We start from the raw sequence: 12260 nt of genomic DNA on the forward strand, positions 1-12260 counted from the left end.
TCACTGTATTCCCCGCTCCTGTCAGCTTTCCCTCTGCACATCTCTTGAGTGCTGAGTGTCTCAGAGCCTCTTTTCAGTGTTCGATTAATCTTTAGGGTTGGGGCTTCTCCTAATGCTTTGATCAGCACTTGCATGTATACCAATTTCTTTCAGCAGTGACAAATCATTCGCTCACCAGACAAGGGCAGAGTAAAAAGGCAAAGAACCTAAAAACCTGCTTCCAAAGCTAACTTACCAATTAATTGTTCAATCAATCAAGTAATGCCCTCTTCCCTCCTCTCAGCCCCCACCCTGAGACCCCAAAACACCAAACAAAACACAGAATCCCTACCGCTCAGATAATCAAGGTTAGATGTATTTCTTAAAATGGCATTGCAGGATGTGAAGCAAAACAAAGACAAAACTTAATGATCCTGAGGTGATTACTAAAATGATAGGTGTTGGGTTTTCGGGGCCTTGGTTGCTCTGTGTTGAGTGTCCGGGCTTGAGAGGTTTTCTCATTAGGTTTTATATGTTTCCTAACAACAGTGAAACGACCCAAGCAGTAGATTTCTGGAAGAAAATTGCACTTCACGGGTAGTTAAAGTCATTCATCAACAGCATGATTTAATACTAATCAGACTGTTTTATATCTAGAATGTGCTTTGTGCTATATCAGAGTGATTATTTATTTTGTGTTAGCTGTCTGGTGTGTGATACATGATATCTGTAAAATCCCCGTTGTGTTGGCAATTTTTAGAGACGTGGGTAAGAAAGACCTAATTAATGCCTTATCTCTTCTTGAACCCTCCCTACTGATGCTTTTTTGTTGCTTGTGGTGCCTGTTGTTCTGTGCTGTTCTCAAAGAACTAATGCGTAGTAAGAGCTGATTTATTCTAAGGCAGGAAGCATGAACGCTTTGAAGAATCTATTCAGTGCCACAATTATTAAAAATAACTACCACTTGAAGGTTTGTCTTTGATCAAATAAATTCTGTGAAATATGGCAAAAATTTCTATAATATGAGTTGCTTTTCTGATGGTTATTACAGTCCTTGGGCAGCAGTGCCACTTTACTTTTGAGATGATCTAGCACAGACTTTTCTGCAGAGAAACTCACGTAACAGATAAACGTTGAGGGTTGTGCCGTGATAGTTGCTGAAGCTGATCAGAACCACAGAGCATATCAAAAAGAAAGATCCAGAGTGAAAGTATCTCTGAGGTATTGCTTCATAAGTAGCTTCTTTCCTCACCTAACTACAAAAAAATAATATTTGAAGCCTTGTCTATTTTCTTACTATCATAAACCTAAAAATCATGGGGAAGATGGAGAGCTGGTTTTAATGCACATACCAATAACAAAATATGAGCACACAGAGTAAACCTCTTGATGTTGAAACTCAGTACAGCTGTCATATTGGCAGAAAGTCTGCCACAGATGGAAATGAGATTGAACAGTTGCGTCACGCAATGTTTCTCAAAAGACACCTTAATTAAGACTTAGCAGACATTAGTGAAAGTTTTAAGGGTTGGATCCTCCTCCAAATATGTGCCCCTGACCACACTGATGTAACTGTTGAGACAAGGAAAATAGACCTTTTTGAAGACAAAGATTAATTGGTGAAAAAATGCCTGAGTCTTCCCTACAAGACCATTTCTCTAGTGGAATTTTTGTTGGGCTTGCAGCCCCATGTCAGGTTCTGACTCAAAGGGTGGCAGAAGCCCTCAGCAGAGCAGATGAATCTCTGCTTTCCCAGTCTGTCTTTCTTCCTGGCTGTTATCTAGAGCTTTAGTGGGACTCATGAGCATCCTGTGTTTTGTGCCTGCTGAAAGAAGGAAGAGCTGAGAGTGGGGCTATAACCTGTTTGAATTGATATGCTCTGTTTAATGAACAGGAGACCATATATTTGCTAACTGAGGTTTTTTTGTATTCCTGGAGAAGACATTTAGGCACAGTAAATTAATGAAATCTGCTATGGACTGCATAGACTGGTTCACTTCATTTGGAGTCAGTGTTTTAATGGAGAAGTTTAAGAGCTGAGTGATGTCCTTCAAGAAGTTACTATCCCACTCATATCCACACACTTTTTTCTATTTATGGCATTATGCTCAAAATGTTTGATAGAATATCTTAGTGCAGCAAATACTGAAAGGTGTAAATAATGAAATCTAATTTTTTTCTGAGGTGGGGGGAGAACCCTCAAACACCTGTGTATTACCACAATTTGGTTAACAAAGTTAAACCAAAACATCCTGCCCCAAATTTTTAGGAAGAAAAATTTAAAGGTGAGGTTAGGGGACAGTATTTAGGCACTTGATACATTTTTGAGAATGAAGGAATGTCTAATCCTGACTTTAGCCTTCAAACTTAATAATACTCAAACAAAAAAACCCCTCCTTGTTTTTCTTGTAAAGGGCAAATATTGATTAAACAGCCATTAAAGTGATGTTTTTGTAAATGGAAGAGAAGCCTGTCCTTCAAGTACTTGATAGCTGCTTGTGACCACTTCATCTCCATTTGACAAGAGACTGGAGCACAAGAGGTTATTTGTAGTGTGGGTGTAGACAAGCAAATAACACTTAATGAAAAACTTGTGTTTGATTTCAGAGGGTCAGAGTGTTTGGCATATACAGAGCTTCCTGTGCACATTCTAACTGCTTGTGATGTCCTGTGTCTTTTTTGTGGCCACTACTTTAGGAAAAATTGAAAGTAAATGGAAGGAAATAAAGTAAAAACAGACAATCTAATATTTTTTAAAGTATCAAGGATTCAGTGAATGTGTGTGTGTTTGTTTGTGTTTGTTTTTTGTTTGTTTGTTTGTTTTTACTTTGTGGGTTTTTTTTAGCCGAATATGCTGCATAGTCCTCACCCTCATGATTTGGGAGGTAATTAGGGGATTTGTAATATCCCACTGGTTTGCTCACATCTTCTACTCATGACATTTTATAATGAGTATACAGCTTATAAATAACATTTGAAAGGTATAAGGTTATACAGAGATAATTGCATAGCTGAAATGCATTGGCTCAAGGCCAAAGGCTAAGCACTTTCCACCATCCTTTCTAAATTGAATAACTTCAGTTTATGAAGTGTATCATCAGAAATTGTTTTCATTACCCTCAGAGGGCAAATTTAGGTTAATAAAAATCCAATTCCAGATTACTTATATGTGTGAATATTTGTATTTTTAGAACCTTTCTTTGTCAATTATGTTCCTCACTGACTCTGTATATGTAAATACAAGTACGTAGGTCATAGTTTCTGCTCAAGTGTTTCTACAATTTTGAACTGTTTCACCTCTCTGAGACAGATTTCCTCTAAACATGATTGTGAGACTCAGCACGATTTTTCGAACTGAGCAAAACTGTAGCACTCCTTCCACTAAGCCATTGTTCATCACATCTCCTGAATCCCACTGTCCTGGATATAATTTGAGCCATTTGACCTGTCCACTTCAGTCCTCAAAAGCAGTATTTGTATATCCTCTTCTTTAAATCTTATGTTAAATAGCATATTCTTCACACAAGACAACCAAGTATTTTATGGAGTCTTGGGCAATCAGATAAACCCATTAGTAAAGGTGAATTGGGGGGAAGTTTTTTATTTTCTCCTTGTGATAGATTAGTTACATATATAATCTGAAACAGCACAGGCATGTTGGAGTCACCTCTTGTGGTACTCTGTCTTTACAACATTAAATTATAGTCTTGTTACAAATGCCCACTTTTCTCTTTACTCTGCTGCTCTATGCCCTCCTCCCCACTTCCCAAAGAGAAGATTTCTGCTGTCTTGATAAAACAACTGTTTCTGCCTCTTGGCATAAGAAAGGGCATTGTGTATAATGAAGAGTTTAAGAATAGGCCTAGTGTTCAGCAATATTTACCCAGGATAATCTTTCAGCTTCTTATCACTGTGTGGTTGGGGGACTCACTTTTTCAGAGGTGGTGTCTTTATCACTTGGTGGATTTGTTTGTCTGTGAATTTATCAGTTTTTAGAAGTCTGTGTACTCTTATAGCACTAAGAATAACATTTGGCGGAATTATCCTATTGCTAACATTTTGGTATTTTTTTAAAAAAAGAAAGGTTTTTTCCCACCCAAAAATTAAATCAAGGAATTGAGAAATTGCTTTTGTTGATTTTGCCATTAACTGAAAATGTTTTGCACCAGTTAGTTAATATCCTCAGGCTATTACAGTTCCAATACTGAGAAAAAAGCATTAGGAAAACCAAAATAAGTCATAATTGGGGATTCATGGAGTAAAAAAAAAAAAAATAATGTTACCATTTATAAATTTATGCAGGCTGTTATGCAATTGTTGAAGCTTTTTTCTTTGTTAGATGAAACGGTGTCGATTTTTCTCTACAGGTTATTGACATGCCAGAACACAATCCTGGAGATATGGGTGGAACAATGAGACTTGGGAGGAGGAGAACTGTTTTCAAAACAGAAAATTCTGTTTTAAGTGAGCTACATTTCTGCTCTTACCATTTGCTATTTGGGTAGGAACTTTGTAACATGGCAAAGCAAAAATGCCTGGGCACATTTTGTTAAAGGACTATAACCTCAAGCAAGTGGTTGGGTCACAGCTTCCCCCAGCTCATTCACTGTGATCCTGTTCCTATATTCATTTACCCAGGATCAGAATGTAAGAAAGAAACAAGAGACATCTGGAAGTCCCAGTGAAAAGATCAGTTAGGGTCCAGTGATTTAAACGAACAATGAGAGACTGTTGAGATAACTGAAATGCACTTTATGGTAGTTTGATTCATTATTTTCTTGGGAAGATCAGAGCATTTGATTTCTATTTTCTTCATGAGCTGGTGAACCAGGGGTTCTTGTTCTACCCCTGAAGATTTTTAGTAGAACCAACCCAAACTCCTACCCATTACGCTATTGGACTAGAAGACCTTTGAAGGTCCCTTCCAACCTGAACTATTCTATGGATCTATGCTCTTGCCAGAGCTAAACATTACTTGTCATTCCCTAAAGCTGCCAGTGCACCTTGACCTGACACGTCATCTGGCCTCGCTGCCTTTGTCCTCACCTTGTCTTGACAATGCCTGCTAGTTTGTATCCTAATTATAGCCAGGACCTGCTAAACACCAGTCTCTGATCATGCACTGCCTGAGGCCCAGCCCAGCCCTGGACAGAGTCTGGTTTTGGGAAAGCAAATTATTTTTGTAGGAAAGGAAAATGATTTAATGTAACAAGATGCTTCAAAAGGCAAAATAAAAACAACCAGAATATAGAACAAGTGGTATAATTTGATCTATGTGTATTTTGAAATTGAAGTAATGTTTTTCTCCTATTAATCAACCTATTATACAGTAGTAATACAAGTGATACTGAAAACGTATTAAAAGTACTTTCTTGTCCATTGATAAATACAGGCATATTTCTTATATTGCCCTGCTGCTGGCATTGATCTGAGCTATTACTGTGTTTAGCTATGTTGAACTTATGGAATGTATCCTTCTGAGCTTTTTAAAATAACAGCTACTTCAGCAGGAGACCAAAGGGTAATACAAATGCACATTTGATGAAAAATATGCCTTACTAGAGAATGTCTGTGTCAGTGATCTGACTGACCTGGGTGATATTTTGCCTAGGTGTGACATAGATATGCATATCACAATGCACAAGTTGTTTTGTGACCTAAACACTTATTGGAAAAGTTAAGAAAAATGGACATGTGTTGTGACTCTTGACCAGTATTATGAGTTGTTTTACAACTTGAATTAAAACAATGGTTTTGAAAAGGTGGTTCCTTAAAATTCACACATATACCACTTTTTGTAAAATTGCAGTACTGTCACTCTACAATTTTTTGAGATCTTCTTGACAGTCTAGTTCTTGTGCCAACCCCTAAGTGAGACAATAATCCTAACGGCACTAGGAGAAATCGAGAGCAAAGCTTGACACAGCATGACTGTGAGAGATATGATCAGGTTCTGGTTTACTGCATCCCTCTAACTTGGTCCTTGTTGCTCTGGAATGTAGAGTGTTCCAGATTAGGCTCAGAGGACTGCAAGAGTCATTTAGGTAATAAGATCAGGAAAACAGAGAAAAACAATATTCTCTGTTTGCCATTGACGGCATTATGTCAGCTGCCATGCATAATCCATTAAAATGGAACAGATGCTACTAGAAGGCTTCCTTCACTGCACCTTTTGCCTACAACTGTTGTAAAACTCTGAAGGGCTTTATGTTGCTTGTTTACTTAGACAATTTTTTATTTTACTTTGGACTTTACAATTTAAATTAGTTTAAGTGTGGCTTTCAGACTCTACCTAAGCTATTTCTGGTCAAAGATTGTTGAATATGAATCCTGAATAAACTCAGGTAACAGTAAATTAAAAGAAACTAGTCATCACTCAGAAGAACAGAAAGCTGGAGTGAGATGAATAGTGTCCTGTTATGTTTTACATGTTTTGTTTTGGTTTTTTTTTTTTTTTGGTTTAAATTGCAAGAAATAGGTGTAATAATGATTACAGGAACACTTTAACATTAATTTCTTTTTTTTTTTTTTTTTGGTATATTCAGGGAAACTTTATGGTGATGAGATGTTTGTAGAGGAGCGACACAGACATCGATATGAGGTAAGAACTGCTAATGTACTTTGTGCTCAAAAGTTAAAGCTTAAGCAAATTGTACTTCTCTTGGTAGGTACTATTTTCCTCAAAACCAGTGGGAGATTTCTTATTTAAACATAACCCAAAATTTAGTAATGGTTAGATAGTATAATTTAGATTGAAACAAACCTCTGTAAGTCTTCTCGTCCAACTCCCTCTTTGGAGCTGAACCAACTTCAAAATTAGATCAGGATACTCAGGGGTTTGTCTCATCTTGTTTTGAATCTCTCTGAAGAGAGAAGTTCCACAACATCTTTTGGCAATTTGTTCCAATGCTTAATCACTTCTTTGTGAACCCTTATTTCCCTTACATCTAATAGGTGATTTCCTTGTGCAGTTTGTCTATTATCTCTCAGTCTTGTGCTGAGCATCTCTGAGCAGAGTCTGGCTCAATCTTCTTTATACCATCCCATTAGACAAAGTCAGCAATGAGATCAACCATGTTCCTTCTCCAGGCTGAACAAATGCAGCTCATTCAGCCTCTCCTCTGATGTTGCACCGTGGTCCACACCCCTAAGCATCCTGGTTCTACCTCCTATGAGCTTGCAATATTTTGTCAATCTCTTTCTTCTGCCAAAAGGCCTGAAACTAGACACAATATCACAGATATGTTCTTGCAAGTGTTCAATGCAGTGTACTGTTCCTGTGGTAGAGACAGTGCAGTGTCTTAGCAAGATGATCTTGGAGAATGATGTCAGAAATTACCCAACTTGACTTCCTGTGAAGTATTTGAAAGATAAAGGTTTATAATCTTTAAAGGAATTGCTCCTTGGCTGATTTGGCTTATTTAAAGGCTTCGATTATGTTCAGGTACTGCACATTCTTTCACAATCTAAATGTGGGCAGGCTTCAGACATCTGCCACTCGGAGGTTAATTCAGATCGCTTGCTTCCTACCATCCAAATCTGTTGGCCCCTTGTATAGGTCCACTTCTCTGTTTGACAACATCTGTGCAAGGGTGCCTGTGTACATTCAAAATACTGTCACTCAAGGAGACAGGAAAGAGCTGCACTCCTGGAGTTATCTCTGAGATAGTTCAGAAGCAACCTGACTATCAGTATCTCCAGAGAGGCCTGAGCTAGAAGATGTGACCGCTAAAAACTGATACAGGCAATGTTAAGTTTCCTTAAAAAGCTGAGAGGAGGATGTGATGGTGGTAAAGGTGCTCGGAATTTGAATATTAACTGAGTGGTTAGAACATTACCAAGGAAATGAAACATCTCACTGCAGAGCTCCTCATTTTGAAGGAGGAGCTGAACCATGCTTGTGTCATAACCACTGAAATGCAGTGTTCAAAGAGGTCAGCCTTTATGCCTGCTGTAGTGGGTCATTTGAAAAACAAGGCATGCAAGCTGCTCAGAATCAGGAGGACAGCAAGCAGAAAGGACCCTGGCTTTAATCTTTTGAATGTTATGTTGTAAGTTTTAAAATTAGTGATTCATAAGTTTTAAAGTTACTGATTCATCTCTTACTAAATGTGTGCTCTTTTACAAATTTATACCAGAGAGCTGTTAAAACAAGAAAGCAAAAGTTCTCAACTCTTTTCTCAATTCTTTTCATTCTTCTATGTGTACTAAAAACATTACAATTAGCTGCTACTGTTTCTTATATAAAAAAATAAATAGAACTACAATTATTATTACTTTCAATATTTCAGGTGAACCCAGAATTGACTCACTGCTTTGAAGAGAAAGGTTTGAAATTTGTTGGCCATGATACAGAAGGGAACAGAATGGAAGTTATTGAACTGGAGAGTGAGTGTCTTACTTCCCTGTAGTACTTTCTGTATCTATGAAAACCATGTAAATGATAAGTTGTTACATGATGTGTAGGCACAATATTTAGCTGTCGTAACAGCCAAGATCATGTTCGTGGTACTGCTGACTCCACATGTGTATTACGATAGGTAAGATTTAGAGGATGTTAAGAGAAGTCTTACACTTCTCAGGGATTGTGTGTGTATTTGATTATCAGGGAGAGACATGCTTCTTTTCCGAAAATGTCATAATTCTAGCTCAGTGGCATTTGCCTATGTAGTATCATAGAGTGATTTGGGAGGTCATCTAGTCTTACTCTCTGCTTCCACACAGGGCTACCTTTAAATATAGATTAGGTTGTTGAGAGCCATATCAGTCCAGTTTTGAGTGTCTCCAAGTGTGCTATTGGTTGGACCTCAAACCGCTCACCACTGCTCATTGAACCCAGTAGTCCAACCATTTTTTTTTTTTTTTTTTTACACACTTTGTAGTCTGTCTACAATCCATAGCTACCAACTTGGATGATAGGAAACTATATCAAAAGCCTTGCTAAAGTCAGGATTAAGGAAGGCTACTGCTCTCTCTGCATCCAAAGACTGATTTTTCCCAAGCTTGTTGTGCCTAATATTCTTCCAGTCCTTCATGTGTCTGGAAATGCCTTGGAGGAGGATTCGTTTCATAACCTTACCACAAACTGAAGTTAGGCTGACTGTACTGTAGTTCCTTGGATCCTTCTTTTTGTCTTTCTTGAAGAAGAACATGGTCACTGCCTTTTTCCAGTCATCAGGGACCTCTCATGATCGCCTTCGCCTTTTAAAGATAACAACCAGCTTCACGATGGCATTGGCCTACTCCATAACCACCCTTAGATGTTCTTAGCCAGGTCCCAGTAACACATAGATGTTAATTTTGCTCAAGTATATGAAATATGTATATATGCAATGTAGCCAAAGTATAAAACATCACTGGAATATATTACCTACAGAAGCTGTGAAATCTCTATCCTTGTAGATAGAGACCTTCAAAACTTGACTAGATAAAGCTGTCAGCAACCTAATTTAATTTTGAACTTGACCCTGCTTTGAGCGGGAGGTGGGACCAGAGACCTCCCAAGGTGCCCTCCAATCAGTTTGTGTCTCCTTCAGTTACCCTCTGTTTAGAATTGCAGCAAAAAAGTACGAAAAACAAATAAAAAGCAAGCTCCTTTCTTTCACAGAAATGATTCAGATAGATAAGCGTTTGATACTGTGGAAATCTGGTAGATTTGGACTGCTTTACCAAGTAACACTTGATGTCTTTTCTAAAAGATTCTGAAACAAAAAGGAGCTACGCTACGTTTTTGAATGCTATGCAGAACAGCTTTTAGAAACAATCCCTTTGATTTTGGTTGATTCTTTCATTAACTCCTTGCTGTTAAGTAAGTCACTGTGGGCTAGATGAGTGTCAGGCACCTGAAGATGCAGACCAACTTACAAGACTTTTTTTTTCTTATGTGGCTCCTAATTTTCATTAGTTAACATAAACTCCATGCATAGAAACAGAAATTTATATTGTAAGACTATATTATCATCCTACGGAGTGATATTTGTGACATAATGCTCCTGAGAATTCATTATATTCTCTGTGGTATGTTGAAGAACAGTGCTGTAAATTTGAACTAGTGTTTATAAGTAGGTATCTATATTGAACGTCAAGCAACCACACCGTAGAGATTAATGTGAGATCAAAAGGTACCTGTGAATTCATAAACTACTAATTGTCATGGTGTTCTTTGCTTAGTTTGTCCCTGATAGGTTACCCCTGCTACGCACACTGGTATTGGGAGGCTATTTTGTCTGCCCTGCATGAAACAACTCCTATGGAAAGCACCACGAAATAAATCTGGCAGGATTTTTAAATTGCATGTTACTGTGAAAAGAATAAAAGCAGCAGTAAAACCTGGAATTACTTTACAATGGGCTGCAAGGAGACTCTGATTACTAAAGAAAAACAATCATCACAGGGAGGAGGGCAGGTTGGAGCAGAAGCACAGAAATAACAGTACAATAAATAGCCTAGGCAAAACTTTTAAGCAAAATATCCTCATAGGAAATATTTGATGCTTTGTCACTGTCTTATTTTACAGCTTTAAAGAACTAAATTGCATGCTAGAGAGAAAGAATTTCTGGAATAACATTAGGATCCAGGTTATCTTTAAGACATACCAGCAGAGAGAAGAGCAGTATACTAGATTATACAGTTTATCTTCATAGAAGAAAACCTTAGCTTTCTTGTTATCATTTATCCTGTACTGCAGAAAAATTTCTTGAATGTTTGGGATTGTTTTGGAAAGTTTTGAACCGGAAGAGATCTGCGGTTAGTTTTGTCCAGTGTTCTGGCCCTAGAAATGGTTAATGTTAGCTCCTTTAAAACACTCTTCGAAGAAGGAACAAGTGCACAGCATGGAAGAGTACGAAAAGATTGTTCCTTCCGTATCTTTTTGAAGAAGACAGAAGGGAAGCAGAAGCAGCAGTGAAGAGGCTTTTTGATTGGGAAATAGTGAGCTGGAAATTTAAGTGGAGGTGAAGCAGCATGGCTGATGGTGATACTGCCATCCTTAATCACACAGGGCAAACAGCAGAAAGTAAAGCACCGTAAGAATTGGGTATAAGGTGGCTGTAAAAAGATGGCCTGTGCATTAGGAAAAGGTTTCTAAGCAAAACAACAGAGTATTAAAGAACTTTCTAGTGGGAGAAAAAAAACCTGAGGGCTGTTACGACAGAACCTTGACCCTTTGTGTGTGAGGCTGCACCATGTAGCTGCATTTAATAACAGAAGACTGGACCTAATGTCTGAGGAGATCCCTTCCAGGCCTAATTATTTGAAGCTTGTTTTCCCCTGTTTTTTGTGTGTTGCTTTCATAATCTATCTCTTAGTGTATAAATAGCTGCTATATGGTAATGCTTGGTCTTTTAGGAACTGTTTTCTTTTTCTTTCAGATATATGTGGGTACATGGTCTGAATATACATGCATAAATATATATTTGGAACCAAAATACTATGAAAATAACATGATAGTGATTGTTTCCCCCTCCCACCTCCCTTACATGTCAGTACAGGTTTATTATTCAGCTTTTAATTACATCATTGTGCATGTTAAGGTTGAATCACAGGATGATTTTTCCTTAATTTGCCTTACTGACCTTCTACCTCTGTTGTCAGTTGCTTTTTGCTGAAAAAGTTAAGATTCCTACTGCCTCACCCTTAAATTCACACATCCTAATCTGATTTCTGAACTCCTGTGTGAAATCTTCAATAAACTTTCTTTCATAACCATTGTTCTACTATTTTCTTCGTACATCTGATTTTTTTTTTTTGTTGACATCTGTCTTGTAGATCACCCATATTTTGTGGGAGTTCAGTTCCACCCAGAGTTTTCCTCAAGACCTATGAAACCTTCACCTCCATACCTTGGACTGTTGCTAGCGGCAACTGGGACACTCAATGCATACCTGCAACGGGGATGTAAGTTGTCTCCAAGGTAATCTTTCTTCCTTACTTGCTTGCAGTTTGAGAATCACATTTTTGGAGGGACTATCCCATCCTTCTATTCAGAAGTCCAGAAGAGGAAAAGGAATCCTTCATGTATGGATTTACTTGTTCCTGTGCATGCCTAACATAAACCCTGGTGTAAAAGTATCTTCTGTAAACAGTAAGCACAGTTCCTGATTTCCTCCTTTTCAGAGGCTCTTGGGGCTAAAGCCAGATCCATACATTATAACCAGAATGAAGTGAAAAACCAGTAGTAAATTTATGTGAAGTTAATGGCCTCCCATATTAACTTTCATTAACAGTAATTTCACAGAGAAAGGGATTTGCTAGAAGATCAAGCAATAGAGTGAAATTCTAAC

The 12260-nt window shown here is 37.9% G+C and overlaps 1 protein-coding gene across 7 annotated transcripts in view; it reads left to right on the forward strand.

Moving 5' to 3' along the window:
• The window catches only part of CTPS2 (CTP synthase 2), a 78635-nt gene that overhangs the window by 53619 nt on the left and 12756 nt on the right, over nucleotides 1-12260 (forward strand). For 6 of the 7 annotated variants that reach the window (XR_011740550.1, XM_065857524.2, XM_065857534.2 and 3 more), the window contains 4 exons: nucleotides 4347-4443; nucleotides 6525-6580; nucleotides 8271-8367; nucleotides 11746-11890. Coding sequence is in view for 6 of the 7 variants with exons in the window: in XM_065857524.2 (XP_065713596.1) it covers nucleotides 4347-4443; nucleotides 6525-6580; nucleotides 8271-8367; nucleotides 11746-11890 (395 nt within the window). In the remaining variant the exon portion in view is untranslated. The remainder of the gene's footprint in view (nucleotides 1-4346; nucleotides 4444-6524; nucleotides 6581-8270; nucleotides 8368-11745; nucleotides 11891-12260) is intronic. The other variant, XM_071812729.1, reaches the window with a different exon arrangement.

The sequence above is a fragment of the Patagioenas fasciata genome, chromosome 1, assembly GCF_037038585.1.
Source record: "Patagioenas fasciata isolate bPatFas1 chromosome 1, bPatFas1.hap1, whole genome shotgun sequence".
Taxonomy (NCBI): domain Eukaryota; kingdom Metazoa; phylum Chordata; class Aves; order Columbiformes; family Columbidae; genus Patagioenas; species Patagioenas fasciata.